Genomic DNA, 27,079 nt, shown 5'->3' on the forward strand with positions numbered 1-27,079 from the left:
ATAGTTAACCAACAACAATTAACCACTGAATAAATGGACCAACGGTCAAACAGTCACAAGGCGGCAAAAGCCTACAACAAACAGAATACCACAAGATCTCTAAGTTAAACGATCCTTAGACACAAGCACAAGAGGGGATGGACTAATACCTCTAATTTAAATGGTTTTTAGTCCCTCTAAACTTTTATGACACAAGGAAAGCAAGGGGACAGACTAGGTCCTCTAACTGAAAATGGGTCTAGCCCGTTGGAAACAGCTAGTGGGATACCACAGAAAAAAAAAACATCAAAAACACAACTTTTCCACAAGACAATAACACACAATAGCTATTAAAATAGCTTTTTTGCAAAAAATTTCTCTGATAAAGAAAAAGGGTACTTAGCCACAGCCAAGAGCGAGACCACTTCCGAGCTACACGAGCAGCAAACGAGATCTGGGGATAGAGAGCAGTGCAGCATGGGATACCATCTTAGCCCAGCCAATAGAAAGACTTCAAGCTAAAAAAGTTTGGCCGAGTTGGAGCCGACATTCGGCTCCGAACCCATGGGTAAGAATGCAGGCGAGATTGGACTACATAACATCAGACGTTTGGTCAGCAGCAGATGTGCAATTGGGGTGCCCCATACTGGCCTCCGTTAGGGGTGTGACAGCAGCTGAAGGAACCAGTGGTCTGAGAACTCCTTAGACACAATGGAGATGTCTGGGTCAGGGTAGAGAACAGAGGACTTGTACTTAAGCGTCTTATTTGGTAATGGACAGATGTCAGGGCGAGAAGGGTCAGAAGACATGCCATGTACAAGCACTTTGAATCTCTGATTTTCTAAATATATTTGTAAAGAGGAGAAACAAAACAAAGTTGTGCATCCAGGCTGGCAGCAAAGAAGTTCTGAGGTAATTCATGCCAGTGCATTCCTCGTGAACCTCCCACCTTTTGGCTTAGATCATATGCAAGACATATGGAGCAAGAGGAAGGCATCCCGGCTTTGGTATGCTGGCTGGATAAACAAGTAATAATGCAACAGTGATATTGAAGGACATCATAAGGTTTTTTAGTCACGTGCCCTTGCTCATATTTACTGTAGAGGATGGCAGCAAGGCTGTACAACGTCAGTCTTGTCAACATCTCTTTCCAACATTGGTTTAAACAGAGAAAAGCATTCTCAGTACTCCTACTGACCTTAATACTACATTAAGTGAGAAGACACAACCATACCTGGAACGGAATAGACTGCAAATCATAAAAACAAATTAATCTAGCTGATGAAGAATCAATAGGAATAAGATGCACATTACTGCACAATATAATCCTAACTAGAGCTTGCAGTACCTGCACCACCCATGTTCGCAAATGGATGCATCAGTATATGAACCAGATTAAGTGCACCCTGCAAAAGACGTTTTATATTACTAATGATTATTAAAACAAATATCCTTTAGGTCTTTTTTGGGGGGAGGGGTGGTATGCTGGCTCAATTAAGACTTCTGCTTCAGTGCGTCAGTGAACATTCCAGATCTTTGGCACGCACATGCTTTCATTTGTGTGTGGGATACGGTGGTTATGTTGCTGTTCTTCACGTCTGTCTAAAATTACATACACCCAAACGTCAACCTTCCAAAAGTATACTTTTTGACAGACTACTTGATACTCTATGTATATATTGCAATCACCTTTGCCTTGTGGCCCCAGTCATGACTGAAAAAGCCCAGTTCTGTTACCAAAGTAAAATTTTAACTTTTTTTTTTCATTTTAAGGGGGGGGGGGGAAGCACAGTCTTTAATATACAACCTATAATTACTTGTATATACACTGACCTTTTTTACTGTTATTTAAGTTTAGCAAATATTATCAGATTCCACCAAGAAGAATATTCCCTTCTTTGCCACTACGTTATTTTTTAAAGGAATCAGTAATTTCAAGTGCCCCTCGAAGATACCAAGGTTTTCATAATGACTTCACTTACATCATTCCCTTGAAGATCTGATGATTTGTTCTCTTTCTCTTCATCTATACTGCAGGGTCCTAGACTGTCACTGCTCATTCCACCTAGCCACTGGATATTGGTGAGGCTGTCATCCAAAGGTGAGGAACCCCTATTCCGCAACACTGAATGGAAAATACATAAAAAAAAATAAAAAAAAAACCATCAGTCTTTGATGTCAGGCTGTATTGTACTTTTATAACCCTGCAATGTTCTCTTCTTCTCTATAGTTAGAGAGACTTAGAGTGCAGCATTAAAGAACGTGCGGCTCAGCATTTTATCATTCAGTACCTTGGAAATAAACATATTTCAATAACAAATTTTCCTCCCATCACCATTCAAGCAGCATGGCAAAACATACAAAATATGAAGACAATGATTTGAAAGTCCTGTTAGCAGTTAGAGATGTAATAGTCACCAGAGAACAATCCAAACAAAAAGTTCAGTGCAGTTTATCTCCGAATTTGTATCTGCTTAAGAGATAAACAGACATACTGTATCTTCTAAAATTCAGTCTGCCTGTCTGAGTTTTAAAGCAGTAACAAATGATAGGGTTAGAATTCTAACAGGCCTGATTCTTTTACAGGCTAAATCCTCCTTGAGAAATGAAATGTATTACACAAATTAAGTAGATTAAACAGAAGCTTACTCACCCACCTTCAGCAGAAGCCCTGTTCTATGTACACATACAAAATAGCCAAGACTGTGGATGAGAAGTAACTTATGCCTAAATAAAAGCACATCGATCCACTGCTGGACAATGAAGTGTATTTGGGTTCTACGCTGCAGATCTACATAGTAGTTTGATTTGATAAAAAGAACAGCATGCAAACTATAGGCCTAGTTCTCCTCTATAATACAATTTTTGTTAAATGACACTGACTCCAGCTCCATGTTCACACCTGAACTAAAGGAAATAATTTATGCAAATGTTCAAATATCTCTGTAATAGCAACCACCACCTCCACTCGCGGGAGTTACTATAGTTAGAACCTAGGATGCGAGCTACAAAAGCCAGAGCCCTTCACTTTGGGAGGGGGATTAACGCCACTTGACAATCAAGTATCTTTTCGCCATTTGTTTGCTGTAGAGTACAGTACACATGCAGAAATTAATTTTTTCAAAGAAAAGTAAGATGGGTTTCTTTTCCTCAGTGCTATAGCACAGAGGGATAAAGCTCCAACTATGCCCCAGGGGACCCAGGTTCAATAAGTGGCTAAGGAGGTCAGAGGTGCTGGCAGGGAGGGACAAGGCACATTTGTCCAGGCATTCGTTGATGAGGGGGCATCGTCCACAGAGGGAGACTATCCCTCAGATGCAACAGGCAAGGGTCATAAATGAAAAATCCCTGGTGGAAGCACTCAATAGGCACCCCCCTCCCAACACCCTTGGTTTCCATGCTAGTACCAGTTTTAGAACGGAGATAAGTCCAGGTGCTGTAGGAGAAACCAGTAGACCTGCTGATGGATGTAGGCACTGGCATAAAACTAGAAAGAATGAAGCAGAAAAGAAATAGGTTTTATTTTCATGGCTTAATTGTAAACTATACATTTGCGGTTGATGGTCAAGGTGTTTACCTCACAGTAACACGTTACAGGATTTGATTTTCACCTTTGAAGGGGAAATTGCCTAGGCTTTAAATGGCCCATAAAAGTAGCTAGCCTAGTACTTGCCTATGAAGCTGTTATGAGGAAAACTTTCTTTTGAAAGCTGAAATAGTCAAAGTGCTGCTGAACTGACTCGGGCAGTCCGCTTTGTATGACAACTTGTGAGGACTGGCACTCAAAAGAAAAACAAAGCATAAGACAAGACTGGCATCAATGCAAGGTACACACTTGTGGGAGGAGCCACAGTAAATATAGGTCCTAGCTCTGAATACAGACTGAAGTATATATTTGTGCAACTCCTGAAGCAGCTCTGATCGGATTCTCAGTAGTCCATATACCAAGGACTGCAACACTGGCACTAAGAACAAAGCCAGCACAAAATCCCAGAGGCTGAGAACCAAACTAGGAGTCGCCATCTACCCGAAAGCATCAGTGTCAGTAACTGATACTAACAAGATGCTGAAAGTCAGCAGTACTGGGTCCATCACTAAACAAAACTGACACTAAATGTTTCAGTAACCAAGACAGGACTGGGCATAAACACCAACAATATTCTGGTTAATGCTGACTTTCTCAGGACTGATGTTGAAAGCATGTATTCTGGGGAAAAGATACCCTTGGATTACTGGTGATGGTTGACTTTCTCTCACCTGAAAACATGAAAGGTCAGAAAATTTCTAGTGTGCACTATAGAAGGCAAATTTCTGACGGAAGTCTTGCAAATGGCAAAACTGAACAACAAAAGCAGTAAACATCAGGATATGTTATTAGTGGGAACTGAAGTACAAGTTCTCACTACCCTTTTCGGCAAAAGTTTTAAAGAAAGCACTATGGTACTATTTAAAGATCAATGTTCTTTACAAATGAATGCATACTTTGGTGGGAGGGGGGCATAGAATGAGAGAACAGCAAGGTCCATTACAGAATTGGGGGGTGGAGTACACAGCCAGCCTGTGAAAGTTTTAATCATCAACACCCATGGCCTTGGTCCTCATGTTCCCAAGTTTGGATTGCACTGTTACAAGAGCACCTGTTTCAGCTCCTCTCAAAAGCCATTACACCCCTGCCCCCAAAATATTCCACCTTCTAATAAGGTGCATTTCTTCTATAGCTGTAGAAAACAATATCCAACTGTGAACATAAAAGATATTTGATGATTCTATATGTGGTGTGCGTGTGTGTTTTGAAAAGATTATAAACACACATTCGCGATTATATTTCATTTGATGTAATCACATTCCATTGAAAAGAAAAAGCACTGGTACAATTTAGCAAAGAAATTCAATTGAAAACGCAGAAATCACCATAACACATTTGATAGAACATTTCATAAACACCAGGTACACCTCTCCAAAAGCCTAGTTTTCTGCACCAACTTACTTAAATACAGTAAGTACACAGAACAGAAAGCGCCTCATTCACTGAATCAGTGCTGACACTCAAAAACAAAGTTCTACAGGTAGAAATGCATCATAACAATGGACATAAGCAAGATAAAAATGCTGATCAAAACTAATCTGCAGTGAAATTCCCATGATCCAAAATCACATTTGCAGTAATTTTGTATAGCCTTAAAGACTTTTCTGTCAAATGTGATTCAATTATGTGTTTTTGATGAAATACATTCATTTTTTTTTCTTTTCAATGAAATGTGATTGGATCAAATGGCACATGTCCATATAAATACAAACATGCATGTGTGAGATATGTCTGTGTGACTGAGAATACATGTGTTTTATGCATAGAAACACAAACAATGCATGTTTGTGTGACAAATTAGACAGTTCAGATCAACACTGAAAAGTTGAATCACAAAACTGCACTTGAAGGATATGCATACTAAATGACACATTGCCATTATCTCTGCGAAGTCCCCTAACTCTGCAATTCAGGGATGTCAGAGTTAATGTACAAAAGTAACGGGGGTGGATATTGCCTCGTGAAAGAGGAGCAAAGGGCAAGTCCCCATTAAAAAAAAAAAAAAAAAAAAACGCTTTAAGGTGATTTTTGCTTTTCACCTTTTTCACTTTGCAGTCATTGTGTTTAAACTGGAACAGACCTTGGATGTTTGTCCCTGTAGCTATATACAGAATACTTGCACATTTTATTACACACTTTTGTTTAATTATACATCTCCACACACTCATTAAAACTATCCCCTTATCTAGCCCTTACTCATGCATGCGTGCATACGCACGCTCACAGACGCACACCCACCCCACCTAACACCAACCGACTTACTTCTGTTGAGAAAATGAGCTGTTGGCAAAAATGAACATTTGATAAAATAAAACATTGCAGTTCAGTCGCCAGCAGAAAAACTGAAAGTAAACGCCACATACACAGTTATACCGGTTTAGTAATATAAACTCTGACATCACAAAGTAATTGTGATAACTGAATTTGTTTACTCAACAGATTCCACAATCATACTGTTTCCAATGTGTTCCTTTTGGTTAACCTGTATTAAAAAATTGATCAAACTGCACTCATTCCGCTTCAAACAGGATGGACATTAAATGAATATAACAGACCTCTCCTAGAAAGCAGTGGGCCTTCCCCAGACTGGAAGGTCAATAAATGCTCACTCTGGACAGCATTATACTAAGAAAATGTCCTTTTTTGTTTTGGTTTGCCGATTAAAACAAGTGGTTATCTGACTGGCTGTTGGCTTTTTTCTGTAGCTGTATACAGCTCAGCTTTGTGCTCCATTGCACTTACCTCACAGGGCTGCTCTAAACTGCACAAAATGCAGCTGTAGGGCAGAATACACACTAATTGCAACTTTTTTTCCCCTTTTTACAGCAAAGATTTTAGCCTCTGTGTTCCCCAAAAACCCCCTCCATACATTTATTTTTGTTTCCCACTTAACTCTACATGGTTGCTCTACCCTATTGCCATGGGACATATTGTGATGTCAAAACAACCATTTCCCAGATGCACAAAATAACGTCTTGCCAAGCTGTGTCCTATCGCCCTTTGACAGTGCAGGGTCATCTTTCTTTCTCAACAAGGCTTTACAGCACACTATGAAGCCTTGGTGTGAAAGGTTGGGTCCAAAGTGAGAGAGATAAGCCTCTATAATTCTAATTACTGACCTAACTATGAAGTGCCCAGTCAAACTCTTAAAAAAACACAGTCGTGCAAGTTGAACTTGCCAAAAAAGTAGATGTTCAAAACATCACTGTTGCAGCAGCTTTAGTTACATGGGTTATATCCTGCCAACGATATAACAGCAGGCCAGCTTGCAAACATTCAGGGCACCTTCTATGTGCCCAAACTGTCAGGCAGCTTGAGCTGAGCTAAATAAAAGGCAAGCTTGGGCTCAAAACCCCTCAGAGATTTCCTGTCAGCAGAGACAAGTAGGCTGAGCCCTGAAAGGGCAATGCAAGGAAAAAGAAATGTCCACACCATGGCATAAAAAACTCTCCCAAAAACAAGGGGGATGGAGGGAGGGAGTGACAACCAGAGAAGTGATAGTTCAAATATCTACTGTCATGGTAAAGTTCAGCTTGAACAGCTTGTGCCGTGATCATCATATTGATTACTGCTGCAGTAGCCTTAGCTATATGGCTAAATTACTTGGGCTAACTACATTTGGGAGGTGGAAAGTAATGAGTCCATGAGCCCCTAGAGAATTGTCCTACCAAAGTTTGATCTGGGCCCGGAGAAGGAATCAAGCTTTATAATGCTTTGTAAAAGTATGTATAGTAGACCAGCCAACAGCTTCAAAAACAGATGAAGTCAAGGCCATGGTAGAGGGGGCTTGATGCTGCCTGGATAGTTGTTTTACAGTGCGTTTAAAAAGGTAATAGCCTTACAACTGGTAACCACAAACCGAAAAATCAATCAAGCTGAAGAATAAAAACGTACTCCGGCACTATAAAGGCTGTCCAATACCTTGAATACAAGTAACTGTCACGAAATAAAGTTTGAATAAATTCAAAATAAATTTATTACACACGAAAAACAAAAATTAAAAATTAAAAATGTACGTGAATAAATACTTTAAATACAGATTAAGCGCTTTCGTCTCCATATAACGGAGACTTCATCAGAATAAATTACACATGCTACAAACTTCCTTATATATGCCTCAACCCCCATTTAACAAGGTAATCACCTATATGAGGCAACAAATGGATGAGGGTGATGAATTATGTCACAATAAAGCAAATTACAGAGAAATAAAGTGCAATGGCAACCATAAACTACTAGATATATATTTAAATTACATGGTGCAACAGTATTTAATGTGCATATGTTGTGTACAGTATTACAACTATACTAAAACTACAAATAGTCCTATTTTACTTTCAAACTCCAAGAGGTTTTTTGTAAATTTCTTATACTAACTAAAAAATATATAACACTGTGCAAATTATGCTTATCTTAAAAATATACAAGCAATAATTGTAATTTAAATTAATAATTTAAATTAATAATTAAAATGGTTAGTAAATAAATCCTATTGTCATGCCACTAACTAAAACTATTTATGTATTGTAATAAATATTACTAAATATATGAATATAAATATAGGAAGTTAAAAACAATGGAATATAGATGTAAAAATTCATATAAAGTTATATAAATATATATATATATATATATATATATATATATATATATATATATATATATATATATATATATATATCATGTTACTTCATGTATAATGTAAATAATATAAATAATGTAAAACGAAAAACAAAAAGATACCACATATTAAATCATGTAAAAATTCATAACTTTGACGTTTTCCAATAACATATATGATTAAATACACAGTACTAAAACAAGTTAAAAAATATATATATGCATATCATTTAAAAACAATCCAGGGAACATAAATTTGACCCATTCCCACTTTAATCCCCGTTTTTATCCGTGTTTATTAAATTTATACATTCATTTTATTGAACATTTTGTTATCTTAGGGTCCATAGCCAAACTCTTAAGAGCTGGGGTGATGGATATGTGGTCATTAAGTCCATTACCACAACTGGCATCCAATCTAAGTTGCCATATCATCTCTCTGTATTCAATTCTTGTCTCCCAATCACCCCCACGCTCTGGATATTCAACTTCGAGGACCCAAAATTTAAAATCCGCATTTTGACATATAAGGGCGTGTCTGTACAATGTATTATTATCATTATGCCTATTTATATCCCTGATATGCTCATAAATTCTGTTCCTGAGATGCCTCTCAGTTTTTCCCACATAAAAACTGTTACAGGCCTTACATGTGGCTAAATAGACCACCCCTTTTTGAATAACAACTACTGTATTTCTTCGCAGTTATTCTTATTGGAATACTTGGTATTGTCAGCTCACTAGTTTCCAAAATGGATGAACATTGGACACATCTACCGCATCTGAATGTTCCCAATTTCTTTTTAGCACCATTCTCCTGTACTTTCTTTCTCTCTACCATGTTTTTAATGTTAAAATTTCTTCTAAAACTAAATCTAAGTTTATTGTCAAACACCTCAGTTTTTGATGCTATACATCTAAACATGTCCCAGGCTTCATACATACTTTTCTTAAACCACCCAATACCATAAAAATAGGTTGTGGTCATATAGGGTATAGCATTGCACTCTCTAATTGTCTGTGTGTTATCACTTGTATCCCTGCTTACATTCATAACTCCACTTTGCTCTACATCTTCTTGGACTGTAACTCTCAACAGTGGAATATATCTAGCACCATGTAATTTAAATATATATCTAGTAGTTTATGGTTGCCATTGCACTTTATTTCTCTGTAATTTGCTTTATTGCGACATAATTCATCACCCACATCCATTTGTTGCCTCAAATAGGTAATTACCTTGTTAAATGGGGGTTGAGGCATATATAAGGAAGTTTGTAGCATGTGTAATTTATTCTGATGAAGTCTCCATTATATGGAGACGAAAGCGCTTAATCTGTATTTAAAGTATTTATTCACATACATTTTTAATTTTTATTTTTCATGTGTAATAAATTTATTTTGAATTTATTCAAACTTTATTTCGTGACAGTTACTTGTATTCAAGGTATTGGACAGCCTTTATAGTGCTGGAGTACGTTTTTATTCTTCAAGGTAATAGCCTTAGACAACCCTTTGGAAACCATCCGTTTTGACATAGTTTCTTTTGAAATTAAGAAGGGATGACCTATCGACCCGAAGATTTAAAATATTTAGTTCAAGATGTACCAGAGTTGTCTGTGGACATCCAAGGTATGGAGTGTCCTTTCTCACTCATGTTTTGGTTCACGAAAGAAAATGGGGGAGATTGATAGCCTGGCTTAAAGAAAACTAAGATGCCACTTTAGACACTGCAACAATGTGAGGTATTGCCAGCTATGCCAGAAGTAGGGCAGTGGACGTGTAACATATACCAGCATAGCTAGCTGGAGTTTTGTAAAGAATTGTATATGTCATTTGTATATCAAACTGTTTGGTACAGAAGCTTGTGTTGAAAAATGTATTTGTAAAGCTGTTTGTGTTAAAATGTACCAACAGTGGTGTTGCTCATATTGTTTTACAAGTGAAGACGAATATGTGGGGTAGTTCATTTATATGCTTTATTATATAAAAACAAGTCAGGATGGTTAGCAGCAGTACAAAATATAAAGTGGCAAACTACACAGACATACAAGCTTACATCTCAACAACTTACTACAAAATGGCTGTCAGTCTCACACGTGCTCAGTATTTACACACTTGTGCAAGCCCCTAGAAAGCTTCTTAAACAAATAAATACATACTGATCTACATCCTCCCTCTAATGAATTACCCACAATATAATAGCATTTGAAGAAAAAAAAAAAAGAAAGAAAGGGAACATGTTATTGTACAGACAAGAAATAGATACGACATTCATGTCCTTAAGTCCAAGTCGATGTGTACCTGCAACATGGTCTGGAAATGCAACCAGATCTAGTGATACAGCAATCAGAACTGGGTTTAGCAACAGGGGCAGTCATCAGTGAACAACTTGCTTCAGGAATTTTGGGATTCTTCTCAAGAACAGGGGTATTTAATGGAACGTCTTCTGGAACTGGAACGCTGGATAACTCACTCAGATATAGTCTCTCTCTCGAAGGTATGATACTGCAAAAATGCAGGCTCGGACACTGGGACCAAATGTTTCCGATTCCGCCTAAATTCTGCTCCTTGTGATTCCACAGTCTACAGTCTCAGCTTGGGACAAACTTTTCACGACTCCATTCCAATCAAAACCTTTTGTCGTTTGCATCCTTACCTCCCATTCTCATAATGGAGTGAGCAGTTTGCTGGACTTGTCATAACAGGACTTCTGGGATAAGTGCTTCAATGGATGGGCTTTCACTGATCTGGTGTTCTTAACGCATTGGACCAATAGATTACCAGTTGGTAGTGTGGTTCTGGTTCGTCTCGGCAGAAGTCTGTGCAGGTGAACAGGGATATTCATCACAAGAAACATTTCTGAGATTCAAGAAAACATCGCTACAGTCTCATTTCAACTTCTCTAGTGATAGTTTCATACTTTGGACTGCACATTCTGCCAAACCATTTGACTGTGGATACTCAGCACTACTTGTAACATGAGTAAAGTCCCACCCATCAGCAAATCTTTTGCACTGCTGGCTTGTAAACTGTGTGCAACTGTCAGAAATAACTTTGTGCGGACTATCATGGTCTGCAAAAATGGCACCATTTTAGTAATGACAGTACTGGACACTAGATTAGGAAGTAGGTCAGTCTCGAACCACTGAATAAGAGAGTCTACTAACACAAAGTAATGTTGACCATTCCACTCGAAAATGTCTGTAGCTACTGTCCATCAAGGCAGTTCAGGAATCTGGCTTAGCTGAAGTCTGTTTGACGTGACTTTGTAGTATTACATATAGAAAAAGATGAAAGTACTCTGTCAACATCCTGTGACACAGAAGGCCAAAATACTTGTCCTCTCACCCTTCTTTTAGTAGGATCACTTCCTGGGTGGCCACAATGCAAGATAGCAAGGTACTCTTGTTGCAAGGATTTTGAACAATCACTTTTGGACCTTTCATGCGTGAATGGGTGTGCCTTCATTGAAGGTTGGGCGTCGAGCTGGCACCTCGGCACCATAAAAATCTACTGCCAATCATTAGCGGACTGGAGTTCCACTGTGGCAACCCCTAACCGGGAAAAGCCGAAAGAAGAAGAACAACTTTTGGACCTTTCATAATACCATTGTTAGACAAAATCTCATCTCTGCAAGGAAAATATGGTTGCACTTCTGCTGGTAAACTAGATTGCTTTGACGGCCATCCTCGACTGATGAAGTGGTTGAGCTTCTGAAGAACTGGAGCTGAGGCTGTATGACTTCTAAGCTCATCAAGACGTGTGGATGAAAAATTTCTCACTTCCATGACTTCAAAATCAAGTTTCTCATTCTCATGCTGTTCAGTGGCATTTCTGGGTGGTCTGGATAAAGTATCAGCAAGATAAAGAAGTTTGCTTTTTGTGTAGACAAGATTGAAAAAATAAGTTATGTCTTACCACAACGTTCCATCTGTGTTGTTGATCTTCTTCCATTCATCACTGATGGGTCAAGTTCAGAGACCCTCGGAACCGTGTCAGCCTAACACCAAGCTCACATACAAAAAAACTCTTGAGATAAGCTGCCACCCACAATGCCCTTCTCCCTGTTACTTCAGATCAAGTTTGCATAAGACATACAGAAATAAAGCAAAGGCCATTTCTGTGCAAAAACCCTGACACACAAGGACCCATGAGATCCACCAGGAGCTTTTGGTGGGGGAACGGAGGGCGGGGTGTGATGAATGGAAGATAAACAACACAGATGGATGTTAATCACCTTTCCATTTATCACTGATGGCACAGAACCCCAAGCTACCCGAGAAACCTGGGTGGCCCTTATGGAAGAAAATTCCTGCGCACCATTAAGCCAAAGGCCGCTCTTCCCCTAGAGACCATATCCAACTTGTAATGTTTGATGAAAGTGTGTGGTTTAGCCCAAATGGCTGCTGCGCAAATGTCCATAGAGGCTCTGGAGTGAAAGGCTACAGAGGTTGCTATAGCTCTAGTTGAATGTGCTTTGATATTGTGAGGTCTAGACTCATTCGCACATAAATATGAAAAAATAAATACAATCTCTGAGCAACTTTAATAAAGTGGCTTTTGAAAGAGCATATCCCATTCTTGGACAAGAGAAGGAAATGAAAAGTTGGTCTGTCTTGCGGATAGATTTAGTCCTGTCTAGGTAAAAACATAGTTGCCTATGCACATCCAAGGAGTGTAGGCAGTATACTCCCTTATTCGAATAGTACGGGAAAAATACCAGGAGCCCGATGGACTGGTTCACAGAAAAATCAGAAACCACTTTGGGGAGAAAAGATGGATTAGTACGTAGAGATACGCTGTCTTTATAAATATTAGGTATGGTCTCTTGATGCATAAGGCCTGTAATTTTGAGATCAGTCTAGCTGAAGTGACAGCTACCAAAGAGAGATTTCCATGAGAAAAATATGAGATCACATTTTGCAGCAGGCTCAAAGGGGGGGTTGAGACAGTGACTGCAGTACTAGGGACAGATCCCAAGTCTCTAAAGGACGCCTAACTGGAGGTCTGCTGTGAAACACTCCTTTGAGAAAGGTTTTGCATAGGCGAATGGACATACGAGGAGTACCCGAATGGACATACGAGGAGTACCCTCTAATCCATTATGGAAATTGGAAATTGCTGGTACATGGACTTGTATGGTAGAGGCTGATGCTCAGTTTTCAAAGAACTCAGATGGGTATTGAAGGATGACAGACACCAAAGCTGAGAAGGGATCTAGCATCCGTTCTTTAGACCATAGAAAAATCTTTTTCCATTTATCTCTATAATTTTTTCTGGTGGATGGTTTATGGGAGGCCAGAATAATATCGCAAACAGGTGAGAAAAGGGCTTCCTGTCCGGCGAATAATGAAGTGGAGAAACCAAGCCTTCAGCTTGAGACTGGACAGATTTGGGCGAGTCAACCCTTGGGGGTAAGAAATAAAGTCTGGACGAGTGTCCAGGATCCGTGGAGGCTGTAACAGATAGGCCAGATGAAGGGGAACCACACTTGACGAGGCCAGAATGGGGCAATGAGGACCACCTTGCATCTCAACAGAGTAGCATTCTTTAAGAATAGACGTATCAAAGGAATTGGAGGATAGGCGTAGATGAGACCCGTGGGCCAATCATGAGTCAGAGCATCTCTCGGGGACTCCCCCTCTGGAGGAGAGAGGGCGAAGCAGCTGCTGCATTTGTTGTTTGTAGGGGTGGCAAAGAGGTTGCAGCAGGGCTGGCCCCATCGGCTGAAAATTTCTGCCATCACTTTGGTATTGAAAGACCACTCGTGTGGAAGGAGATTGCATCGGCTCAATCTGTCCGCAATCACCTTGGAACTCCCTGGGATGTGCATTGCTATTAGAAAACAGTCGGAAGCTATCGCCCAGTGCCAAACTCTCATGGCCTCTCGACACAGGGGGTAGGATTTGGTTTCTTCTTGCTTGTTGATGTACCAAACTACTGACATTGTCTGATTGAATTGCAATCGTTCCAGGGGGAAGAAGTGGATGCAATGCCTGCAACACTAACAGCACTGCTCTTAACTACAGAATATTGATATGCAGGTTGGCCTCTAAGCTCAACCACGTGCCTTGGACGGTCCTTCCCTAAACATGGCCCCACCACCCTATCAGGGAAGCATCTGTGGTCACAATGGCGTTGGGTTGAGTGGGCTGAAAGGGGCAACACCAAAGTTCTGCATCTGGCCTTATCCACCAAACAAGATCTTGCTTGCAAGAGTTGATTATGAGCACCTGCGAGTTTAGGGGGTGAAGACTTGCAAACTACTGGGACAATAGGAGCCACTGTAACTGTCATGTGGAACCTTGCCAGAGGAACTATTGGAATGGTTGCAGCCATGGACCCCAGAGCCTGCAGAACGTCCCTTGTCGACACCTTTTTTTGACAGAGTATCACACGCACTTGCAATTTTAACCTCTAAAGCCTGAGAGCTGGAAGAGATACCAGATAGAAAACTGCCCCTATAAATTCCAGCTGTTGGGTAGATACCAAGCTGGATTTCTCCCAGTGTACAGTGATTCCCAGGGACTCTGCTAGTGAAAGGGTGCATCGGAGGGCCATAGTCAGAAGACGCTTGGTGGGGGCGGACAGGAACCAATTGTCCAAATATGGAAACACCTGGAATCCTTGAAGTCTCAGATGAGCTGTCACCACTGCTAGGCATTTTGTGAACACTCTGGGGGCCGTTGGGAGACCGAATGGCATGGCTCAGAACTGGTAATGATTGGCTCTTAACCGGAAGCGAAGGAGACTCCTGGAGCATTTGTCCATTTTGATGTAGTAATATGCATCCTGGAGGTCTATAGAGCACATCCAAACATCCTCCCTTAAAAAAGGGAGAATGGATTGAATACTGACCATGCGGAACTTGGTTTGCATAACCGATTTGTTCAAGTGGCCGCGATCCAGGAAGCGTCTCCACTCCCCGGTCTTTTTTGCCACTAAAGAATCTTGAGTAAAACCCGGATCCGCATTGGTCTGGAGGGACTGGATGCAAGACTTCTTTTGACACAGCTTTGTTATCTCTGAAGCAGTTTCTTCCCTTTGACTGGGTGGAACATCAGGAAGGTTTTTTGTAGGTTTTGGACAGGAGGTTAGAAGGATGTAGTTAGTCTCTGGAGATTATTCTCTGTACCCATCGATCATTTGTAATGGAGCACCAGGCAGCAAAATGAGCCTTGACTGATTCCAGAGGAAAGCAATTGGGCAATGCTTCAACAGCGTTAAGACCGCCAGAGAAGGAATCTCTAGAGTCTTGGTTTCAAGAACCCCCCTCTGCCCCTAAAGGGACGTCTTCCATCATTGTAACGCCCTCTGCCTCTGGAGAATCCCCGCCACATACATTACAGAAAGGACCCTGAGATTTCTTGCACCAGATTGTCCCACTCGTCTGGTTCCTGGAAAAGGAACTTGAGGCTTGGAACAATGTAGGCCAATGGCAGACAGAGTCTTTCCATCTTGCTCGCACCTGGTTAGCGTGTCCTTCACTTAAGAACCAAATAAGGAAGATGGTGCAATAGGGGTGTTCAAAACGGAAGACTTGGAGTCCACGAGGTTGCAGACGTGCAAACTGTTTCTGCTTCGGGCACTGCACGGAAAGGAAGACTGGTGTAATGGCATTGGCTGTATGCTTTATACCCCTGACTACCTGACGTCAAGGAAGATGAGACAGCAATGGCCGCCCCTTTGGTTGCGTGGGAGAGCAGCCTCATGGACGAATTGGAAATAGATTCAAGGGGGGAAAGTTGAGAGGCAGCCTTATCCCGTGCCTTGTCAGAAACTTGACCCACAAGGGATCCAGAAAGTTCGGTAATCAGATGTCTTTGGAGCCTCGTGAAGTGTGCCAAATAGTTCAAGGACCTTGACAGCAAAGGTCACTGAAGCAAAGACTCGCTTCCCCAACATGTCCACAGCCCCAGACTCTCTGTTGGGCAGGTGGACAGTAAGACTTTCTTCCACTAGATCCTTTTTAGTGGCCGCCGCCACCACCATAATGTCAAATGGCAAACCTTTGGACCAGTGTGGATAGTCTTCCCAGGGAGAAAGAATTTTATCAGGTCTCCAGGGAATGGCCTCAATAGAGTCAGGGTTCTACCAAACATGCTGCAGGACGAGCTGGATTAACTTGTCGGCAGGTGGGGTCACCCAAGAGGTAGGAGGCTGACTGCGAAAAGCCTGCAACACCAATTCTTCCAAGGAGGGGCTGGAGGGCCTCCAGCCACCCCTCTGTTTTAATACCTCCAGGATGCCTCCAAAGGAGACATCATCTGGGGTTAACCATGGGGATCCCTTCCCATCATCGTAGTCCGTGTCTTCTGTCAAAGACTCTTCAGGAGAGTCCATGTGCTTACTCTTGCACGCCTTCTTCCGAGGAGGTTCCTCAGTGGGAATATCTGAGGAAGACTCGAAGGTGGGTACCCCGAAATGCGGTTTCCTGAGGCTTCTCCTCCAGGTGTCCCGGGAAGGTGGCTCATGGTAGCTGTAGTTCAGAAGGATCAGGATGAAGTTCCAATGTCAGAGGAGCACTTCCCAAAGCAAGCACCCTCTCCATCACCCGGAAAGCAGGCCTGCCTGAAGAAGAGTGGGACCCCGGAACAGAGAAGGAAAACCTCGGAACCGGGGTCACATCCAACTCTGCCAGACCCGCTCCCAGAGAGGGAGCCTCAAGCAAGATTGGGGCAAGCGTTATCCAAGGATCAGAGGACTGAACAGAGGACTCCGCCCCCCAACCATGAGTCTGAGGAAGGGACGATTCTGTCGGAAGAGAGAACCAAAGGGATGGCCTCGAACCCTCAGTGACCGTCACTGTCGGTGTAGAGGGAAGTACAATTGTGTACACTTACCATAAATGTTGATGTTAGAGTGTATTCACTGTTGCAGTCATCACATTTGGGTTATCTGCTTGCAGTAGCCTTTAGTCTGCCTGATTATCAAAGTCTTGGGTCCTGCGTCCATTGCTGTCTCATCTTCCTTGATGTCAGGTAGTCAGGGGTATAAAGCATACAGCCAATGCCATTACACCAGTCTTCCTTACAGTGCAGTGCCAGAAGCAGAAACAGTTTGCAAGTGCTACTACTGCCAAAAATCCTACCCCCTCTGATAGAGATTCCAGGGCACTGGATAGATGGGGTAAGAAGGCATACACTTCTGCAACCTTGGCCATTAGGGCCTTCAACTGCCAGTTTCATATGTTAAAGTATCAGCACCATATTATTGGATTGCTTAAACAGAAAAAGTATTCACTGTTGCAGTCATCACAGTTGGGTTATCTGCTTGCAGTAGCCCTCAGTCGGCCTGATTATCAAAGTCTTGGGTCCTGCGTCAGTTGCTGTCTCATCTTCCTTGACATCAGGTAGTCGTGGGTATAAAGCATGCAGCCGACGCCATTACATCAGTTTTTCTTGCCCCAGATGTCATGTGCCTCCATTAATGGGAAGCAATTAAATATATATAAACAAGGTTATACCTCCAACAAAAAGGCAAATACACCAAAAAGCTTTCAAGTATAGTGAAGGAAAATAGAGGTATAGCCAACAGAAGTCAAGGAGCTAGAGGGAGGGTAACCAGGACTGAAACAGTGAATACACTTGAACATCTATATTTATGGTAAGTGTACACAACTATACTAGGTTCTTCATGTTTCACTGTTGCAGTCATCACATTTGGGTAGATTCCCAAAGCTAAGGATGGGAGGAGGAATTCGGATAGCATTAGGACCAGCTATAAGGCCCTGCAACACTGCACTGGCAAAGCCAGCTCTGGATTTAGAGAAAACTAGCAAATGGTAATGCTTGGGAACTCCAGGTAGCAGCTTCTAGGATGTCTCTGGTAGGGACCCCTCTGAGAAAGGCTGTAGAGGTAGATGCAGCCCTGGTTGAATGGGGTTGAATCCCCTGTGGGACAGATTTTCCATGGTGCTTATAGCAGAAATGAATGCAATAGCCTATCCATTTAGAAATGGTTTGCTTTGAAATGGCCTTCCCTCTGACCCTACAGCAAATGCCACCAGCAGTTCAGATTTCCTTTGAGATGTAGTCCTGTCCAAGTCTAAGTTGTCTGTGCACATCTAAGGAGTGCAGTATCCATTCCACTTTGTTCTGTGGATTAGAAAAGAAGGTTGGCAAATGAATGGACTGATTAAGAGCCACACTGGATACCGCCTTGGGCATGAAAGAGGGATTGGTCTGGAGGGACACCCTGTCCACATGAAAGATGATTAAAGGCTCCACTGCCATAAGGGCCTGTAATTCAGATACCCTTCTTGCTGAAGTGATTGCAAAAAGGAAAGCTGTTTTCCAAGAAAGGAATTTCAACTCTGCAGTTGCAGCTGGCTCAAAAGGAGGAAAAGTGAGTTTTTCCAATACAAAATTAAGGTCCCAGGCTGGAGTTGGGGCTCTCCTAGGTGGTCTTAAGTTTTTGGCCCCTCTGAGGAACTGATTGAGCAGTGGGCGAGAAAAGAGGGGTAGTTCTGTGTTGTAATGAGCTGAAATGGCTGAGCCGTGAATTTTAATGGAGGAAACGGAAAGGCCCTTGGTGAAGCATCTCAGTTAAGTATTGAAGAATCTAAGGTAAATTGGGTGCTGCTGTGGCCATCCCTTGAGTTTGGTTCCAGGCACAAATTCTTTTCCATTTTTCAGCATAAGATTTTCTAGTACTAGGCCTCCTTACCTCCAAAATGACATCAACACTTGTTTATTGAGGGATGGTAACGGAGAGATTATGTAATTAGCCAGGCCGCCAGGTTCAGGGTTTGAAGCTGGGGGGACAGAATCTGGCACTCCTGCTGAGACAGCAGGGTAGGGGTCCGAGATAGGTGCCATGGGGCCAGCTGTGACACTGCGCAAGAGGGGGTATCAGTGTTGGCGTGGCCATTCTGGTGCAATCAGCATCATCCTTGGTTTGTCCTATTTGATCTTTAGTAGTACTTTGGAGAGGAGAGGCAGAGGAGGAAAGGCATAAACTGAGAGATTTTTCCAGCTGAAGGACAGAGCATCCACTTTCCAAGCTTGTTTGTAGGGAGTCCTTGTGCAGAATTTGTCCAATTGGTGGCTCTGGGGGGAGGCAAACAGGTCTATATCTGAGATCCCCCATTTGTTGATCAACATGTTGAAAATCTTTGGTTCCAGTTTCCACTCGTGTGGGTCCATGACATTTCTGCTTAGTTCGTCTGCCAGTGTATTTAGTTTTCCTGGCATGAATTGAGCATGTAGATGAACTTGGAAGTTCAAGGCTGTGTTCCACAGAGCCATGGCTAGTCTGCAGAGGGGGTAAGAATGGGTACCCACCTGCTTGTTTATGTACCACATAAAAGTGGTGCTGTCAGTCTTTACCATTAATTCTCCTGGAAGAATGTGGTCCTTGAAGTCTGTCAGAGCATTTTGTACAGCTAACATTTCTTTTGATTGATATGCAGGTGCATTTGACTTTGGTTCCATTTGCCCTGAATGCACTTCCTGCCAGGTGAGCCCCCCCCATGCATAGTCTGATGTGTCTGTTAGGGCGGCAGGGGGTAGAGTGAATGGTAGTCCCTTGTTTTGGTGGCAGGCCTTTGCTCAAAGGAATTCTAACCGTAGGCAAGGTACGATAGGAATTATTGCTGCTAGATCCTGAGAATGTTGGCACCATAGGCTTTTTAGATACCATTGTAGTTTCCTCATATGCAGTCTTGCATATGGAATTAGTAGAATGCACAAGGCCATGAACCCAAAGGCTTGCAGTATTTGCCTTGCAGATAGCAGGGTTTTTGTGGCCACTAGTTTGAAGTAAGTTGTCAAATGAATTTGTTTCTCTGGCGTGAGCAAAGCCATCTGGGAAGTTGTGTTCAAGCTTGCTCCCAGGAATATAATTTGTTGACAGGGTACCAGCTGTGATTTCTTTTCTTTTATGGTGTACCCAGACAAGTTAACATCTTTTGTACAAATGCCAGATGATTCAGAAGTATGTCCTGGCTTTCTGCCTGAATTAGACAATTGTCCAGGTATGGGTATATTTGAATATTTTTCTTTGCCTGCAAAATGCAATGACTGGAGCTAGGCAATTTGTGAATACCCTGAGCGCAGCAGATAAGCCAAAGGGCAGTGCAGAGAACCGATAGTGCATGCAGCCTGCTTTGAAGCGTATGTATTTTCTGCAAGATTCCCTGATTGGGATGTGCAGGTAGGCTTCCTTTAAATCCAGTGTTGCCAACCAGGCATCTTTGCCTATCATGGGAAGCAACTGGTGAAGAGTTAGCATCTTGAATTTTGGAATCGCCAAAAAGGTGTTCAGGATAGACAGGTGCAGGATAGGACGCCATGAGTTGTCTTTTCTGGGTACCAGGAAAAGTCTTGAGTAGAAACCTTGTCCCTTTTCTGGTACAGTCTAAATATCCTTTAAATCTTAAGAGAGATTACTAGCTTTTGAGCCTCTGCCCACTGATTTGGGTGTAGATCTGGCCAACCGTTTGGAGTTGGTAACGTGTGGAAGTGAAATCTGTATCCTTTGGAAACTGTTTAAAACCCATTTGTCCTGGGTAATGAGTTCCCAGTTTTTTGCTTGCAGAGCAATCTTTCCCCGTAAAGGAGTAGTCAATTGAGAAGTGCTTGGAAGTTTTAAAGTTAAGTCATTGAGACAGCTTACCATAGGGGGGAGTCTTATTACACCCCTGATTTGGAAGTGGGAGCCCCCCAACTGCTTAGTCCTGTGCATACCCTGGGACTAAAGCCTGGGTGTTCTGCTGGTTCTGGGTTTGAACTGAGAAGGCCTAGAAGAGGCAGGAAAGGACCATTTTTTTTGAGGGCCAATGCCTACTAAATCTAGGAGGCTGCACTTGTAAGAAATCTTTAACAGTTTGCATAGGATTTAGCTTTTTCCTCCATCTTTTTAAGAACAACTTCTGCTTTGTCACCAAACAGGCAGTCCTGATTTAAGGGAGCATCCAGCAATTTAGTTTTAACATGATCTGGAAAAGATTGCTCCTTAAGCCGAGCATGCCTTCTAAGTACAGACCTGGGGAAAGCAGCCCTGCAAGATGCCTCTAGTGAATCAAAACCACATTGCAAAGTATGTTTTCCAACCTGTCCAGCAGAATGCATTAAATCCTATAAATCCCTATTTTCAGCACAATCAGGAATCAACATCATTTGCTGTTTAAGCAATCCAGTAATATGCTGCTGATACTTTAACATCTGAAACTGGCAATTTAAGGCCTTGATGGCCAAGGTTGCAGAGGTGTATACCTTCTTACCCCATCTATCCAGGGCCCTGGAATCTCTATCAGAGGGAGTAGGATTTTTGGCAGTAGTAGCCTTAATACCCTTGGGTCCCTGTGAAATGATCTCAATATCCACAGTAGGATTTTTAAAAGGGAACTTGTGAGAATCAGGTAATATCTATCAGGTTTTCTGGGAGCAGGAGGTAAAGAGTCAGGGGCCAAGCTAGATTCCAAAAAGGTATAGTCAGCAATGTCCAGCACAGGAGGGATAGCTAAAGGCCTGTGTTGGGGCAGGAGTAAGAAATCTCCAAGCCTCTTTTTAGAATCAGAGTAATCCTGGCTTTCCCCAGTGAAAACGCTCCTAAGGAGTATTCAAGCTTTCACCAAAAGAAAAATCCTCTGGGGGAGAAGCAGAGGGAATAGAGTCTTCTGCATCAGAATCCTCATAGGTAGACAAGGGTAAATCCTGATCATCAGAGGAGACAGAAATTTCAGAATCCTGGTCAGAAGTATCATAGCAAATTCAGTCCTAGGTCTCCTAGAGGGGGAAGGTTGGCTTCCCCTGATTAAAGTAATAAGGTCTTCAGTCACTCATTTGTTTTTTAGGCATAGAGGCCTGACCATGTGGTCTGGCCGTAGGTTTCCTAGGCATGGTTCGAGTTCTAGGCCTAGAAGAAGAAGATGGCATCTGTTTAATATACAAGTCAGTAGGTCTGAATACACCCTCAGAAGCCGGTGCCTGCACAGCGGCAACGGACCCATCCAAGGTAGAGATAGCCACAGGTTCCATAGTTGAAGCATCTCGCGGTATAGCGGACTCCGAATGGGTCTCGGTAGAGGCCTGCGAATCTGAAGTAGTGGGTATCAGGGGCTGCGAAAGCGCCCCACTGAGTACCGGCGAACTAGCGACTACCTTAGGAGAAGCATCGTTGGCAGCTTTGGACCTAGGCGGCCTGTCTCTGTCTTTATCTTTTGCGTTTTTTCGGAAAATCGGTAGTCAGGTGGTTTACTGAAGACATATCTGGATAATTGAACAGAGTACCAAAATATTTAGAAGCGAAAATGTACCGACGACGAATAGTTCGTGGTTTAAATAAGGCACAAAACTCGAGTTATGTTATGGTCAGGGCCTAGGCAAGGAATACAGTACGAATGAAAATCTTTATGGGGTATTTGCTTTCCACAAGAAATACAATTGACTATTGCATTTTGGAGCAAAAAAAAAAAAAGTTTCCCCAACGGGGTACTTGACTTCGGTTCCGAAACTCGAAAACGAAAATTTCAGGAGTCGGCCGACCAGCACATGCGAACTGCTTCAGGCACCACACGGCAAGAAAGACTGATGTAATGGCGTCGGCTGCATGCTTTATACCCCCGACTACCTGACGGTCATGGAAGATGAGACGGCAACAGATGCAGGACCCAAGACTTTGATAAATCAGGCCTACTGAGGGCTACTGCAAGCAGATAACCCAAATGTGATGATGACTGCAACAGTGAAACACGAAGGACATCCATATAGATTTATGCTGGAAGTAGGGGGGTTAGAGAAAAGGGGAAGCCAGTTGATGTTATCGCCTACTATTATAGTTTCATTAGCTATACTGTCAGACATTCAGTGGAGAATTTGTTCTAATAACAGTATGTACTCTCCAGGGTACATGCAGAGGACGACTAGAGTTAGGGTTTGTGGTTAAGTTTGCAATTGGTAATGGCGAGTTTGGCTGGGTGAAAAGAATAGGGATGGTTAATTAGGGGGAGATAAGGTTAGGAGGTCTGAGTACATAAAAAAATAAATAAAAATTTGGAGGAATTGCTATTAACAGTTCTTTCTAGGTGTTGAATGTTATAACCGGGGGGGCAGAAATTCATTAGACGTATGTGGCTTGAACCATGTTTCAGATAGAGTTACTATGTTGAGGGGAGTATTGATCTATCCAAGAGTGGAATTCAGTTATTTTGTTAAGAATGCTGCGGATGTTGATAAGAGTAAAATGAGAGATGTTTGGGACTATAGTTAGGTACTTGCAAGAGTGTTTGTGTAGGAGAAAAGTTAAAATGTGGGCTGGAGCTGGGTTGAATGCCACATGAGAGCTGACTGGTGTAAAGGAGAAGAGAAAAGATTTAATGGGGTAGGGTGAGAGGAAGTTCTGTCCAATTTTGTCATGTGGAGAGCTCTTCGGAGGTAATTTGATTTTGGGGAGGGTGAATTCAGTATTGCTGAAGAGGGTGGGTGATATGGGAGAGGAGTAGTGGCTATTAGTAAGTATAGTGTAGTAAGAGGAAGTAGGAGCATTAGTATGTAGGTTTAGTTGAGCGCAATATGAGGTGACGTTGGATAGGAGTAGAAGAATAAGGAGAGGGAACATATTAGGATGGAAGGAGTAATTGAAAGGGACTAAATAAGAAACAGAGGGAAGGTAGGAGGAATTACTAAGTTGGGGAAGGGAGTAGTGACAGTGGGAGGTGTGAAGTAGAGCGTAAGGAGGTGGGAGGGTCGAGTCTAATAGGGTGCGATTCACAGGAAGGGGCGGTGCAAAGAGTGTGGGGTTGAGAGGGTTAAATACAAGGGTAATTGATGTGGGAATGGGGGTAGGGGAGCAGAGAGAGTCCAAGCAAAGCAAGGGTGAATGGAGCAGGAAGAACCATGAACAAGGTGGGCCAGAAAACCAAAAAAAAAAGGCACTCAAAGCAAAAGTTAAGCAGGACAATATTTCATGCAACTACAACTTTAGGAGCTACTTAGTCCTACGAGTAAATGAAAGATTTGCCAGTTGAAATATATAAATAAAAGCAAATAAAATTGAAGTAAACAGGGGGGGGGGGGGAAGGCTAAGGGTGCAATGTCTTGGTTAGTGTGCGCACACAAAACCTACTAAATAAATTAAAAAGAAATTTACGAGCAACATGCACTGCAAAAAGACAGTGAAACAGAAGAATTTAGTTTTAAATGTCTGGTAGGCATTTCTCCTTTGTAATTGCTGCGATCCTGCTGGGAGGCATGACCAAATTCTGCTCACAATTAATTAGGAAGAAGGCACTGCAAAAAGTCAGAGAAACTGTAGAACTTTTAGTTTAATATTTATGGTATGTATTTCTGCTTTGAATTTGCCACAACCCTGCTGGAAGGTGTGACCAAAGTCAGCTCAAGAAGAATTAGGCAAAAAGGGCTTGAAAATTCACTTTCTAACCACGGCGAGCTCTTAAATCTGCCAATCAGTACCAGGCTGCTATTTTCGATAGCCTCTGAATTTTGTGAAGTTTCAGCAACTTCACCTGTCAGAATGTTTTGGACACTTATTAGCTGGAAGAAAAACAAGCAGCTCTAGGCATTCCTACACCGACTTCTCTGAAGGATGTGCAGCTGGTGACGAGACTTCAGGAGTTCTCTGGTTGTCCCATTTGGAGCTCGAGAAACTATTCACCCATGGATCAAATATTGGAAGACCCTCTGATCTGGTTTCCATTCACAAGGGTCTCCCCTAGTCCTACTAAGGTTGTCTAACACATACATGTTCTGATGAAATGTAGAATGCCTGCAAACTGAGATTGTGCTGTGAAGCTATATCTCAAGCTAATAAGGCTAGCCTGAAAAGGGGTATGACCTGGTTCTCCCTCGCTTATCGATATACCACGACTGTGGTATTTTCTCTAACAATTTTGAAGAGGTGATGAGAACCAAAGATGAGTCAGATGTTGAATACTTGAGCAGGACAAGCATCTCTGTTTATGCACTTGTGTCGGTCTTTGGTGTCCCACACACCTTGCAATTTTATCCCTCCTGAAACTGCTCCACAAGCAAAGTCAGGAGTGCTGCAGTGACTGACTGGTTTGGAATATGGAAGGAGAAGGGGAGACCTAGAGTTTGGGATCGCTCATCTCCACCAACTGATTTCTCTTCTGACAAACCCCAAAACTGGGATTTGACAAGAACAAATAATGCTGGTGCTGGTACCAAAGTGACTACACATACCATAGTAACTTTCACATGTGGAGTCTTGCTAGGTGTATTCACAAGATTCAAAAGTCATAAGATCTAAAAACCTAAGGTATTCCCTTCTCAGTGACCAAAGTTTGTGTAGAAAACCCTAAAATAGAGCTCTCTCTATTTTTTCCTGTGGAAGAAACAGCTCTTTGAACTGTGGTATCTACCAGACATTCCAGAAACACAATCTGATGAAGAGTCCAGAAAGACTTTTGAATGTTCTCTTGGAATCCCAGCTTGTACAAGAGATCTCTCCCAAAACAGAGATTCCCGACACTTAGAAAAAAGACTCTGCAAAGATAAGCAAGTCATCCAGATATGGATGAATGTGGATACCCTGTATCCTGCAATGTGTATAACTGGAACAAGACACAGAGCAATATTGGTGCAGTAGATTGCCCAGAGAGTGAGGAAGATAATATGACTCAGACACACAAAACCTTAAACACCTGAAATCTGGCTGAATAGTGATGTGCTAAGCATCTTTTAAATCTAGTGCTACAAGGAAACTTGAATGAGAAAGAAGTAATCGGTTGTGAGATGACATTTTGAATTTGGGCACTAGCACAAACAGATTTTGGAAAGAAAGATCCAGAACTGGTCTCAGCAGTTTTTCCTTTGGCACTAAAACATCCTTGAATAAAACTCCTTTCCCACCTGGGAAGGTGGAACTGGTTCTAAAACATCCCTGCGACAGCATGGGATGAAGGACAGGGGTTGGTAAAAACAAGGCTGGTGTGGAAAATGAAGAATTGCCCCCTGAAAGTAGGAATTTCCTCCGACTGCCATCCATAACCCTGATGACTGATCTTCAGAATCCATTTATCTGAAACTGTTACCCAACAGAAAAATGGGTATTCAGACTTTCGGGAAGACAAAAAGGGGTGCCAGAGTGGGAGACAGGAACAAAGTTGCAAATAGAGATTATGATTTAATGGGCTGTCCTCACTTTTGGAGTTTCCGGAATTCTTCTTGGAACCTCCTTTACCATTTTGTAAATGCCAAAACTGGATGAGAAGTTAGAGAACCCATTAGAAATTTTGGAAAAGGAGGGCAGAAATATCTTCAAGATTCCATGTACCAGCTTAACCCTTTCACCACACATTTTGATCACTTCTGCAGCAGAGGGATGAGAAGCCATATCTCTAGCCAAAGGAGAATCTCACTTTTATCATCCGGGATGTTCTGAGAAAGCAACCATGCAAACCTCCTCAAAAACTATGAGTGGCCACAATCGACAGTCTCATACAAACAATATATACAATAAGTAGTAACTGGAACAATACAAGTAATTAAAATATATAAAAAGATTATGCCTCACAAATAAGGCAGACAAAACATTCCTCATACTTTAAGTTTTGTCTGATTGATTCTGACTGTAGGAGCCTGACAAGTTGTAGAAATGCACACAGTTTCCCATACTTCTCTTTACCATTTTTGTCAAAAAGGGAAGGATTGGAATTAATCCAACTGCTACTAAACATCTAGTTAACCAAAGCTATAGCTAGTAGGTTAGGTTCGGGAGGAGCGTATAAACTTGAAAAAGTGAGGAACCTTATATAATCTGCTTTTTTAGGGGCAGCAGGCTATCGTGAAAAAAAGATTAGTGAGATACATCCAGTGCTGACAGCACAGGAAGAGCAGGAGAAGGTTCTGGGAATTCCATCTGTAACAGACACTGGCACATTCTGGAAAGAGTCGCACATAAATAAAT

General features: G+C 42.0%; 1 protein-coding gene across 2 annotated transcripts in view; it reads right to left on the reverse strand.

The window, feature by feature from the left end:
• FOXM1 (forkhead box M1) overlaps positions 1-27,079 on the reverse strand; it is a gene marked incomplete in the record, with an annotated part of 465,907 nt that overhangs the window by 305,700 nt on the left and 133,128 nt on the right. For both annotated transcript variants that reach the window (XM_044087601.1, XM_044087602.1), the window contains 1 exon segment: positions 1,962-2,104. In XM_044087601.1, coding sequence (XP_043943536.1) covers positions 1,962-2,104 — 143 coding nt within the window.

Source organism: Protopterus annectens, chromosome 11.part0 (assembly GCF_019279795.1).
Source record: "Protopterus annectens isolate FY-2018-M chromosome 11.part0, PAN1.0, whole genome shotgun sequence".
NCBI classification, from domain to species: Eukaryota; Metazoa; Chordata; order Ceratodontiformes; family Protopteridae; genus Protopterus; species Protopterus annectens.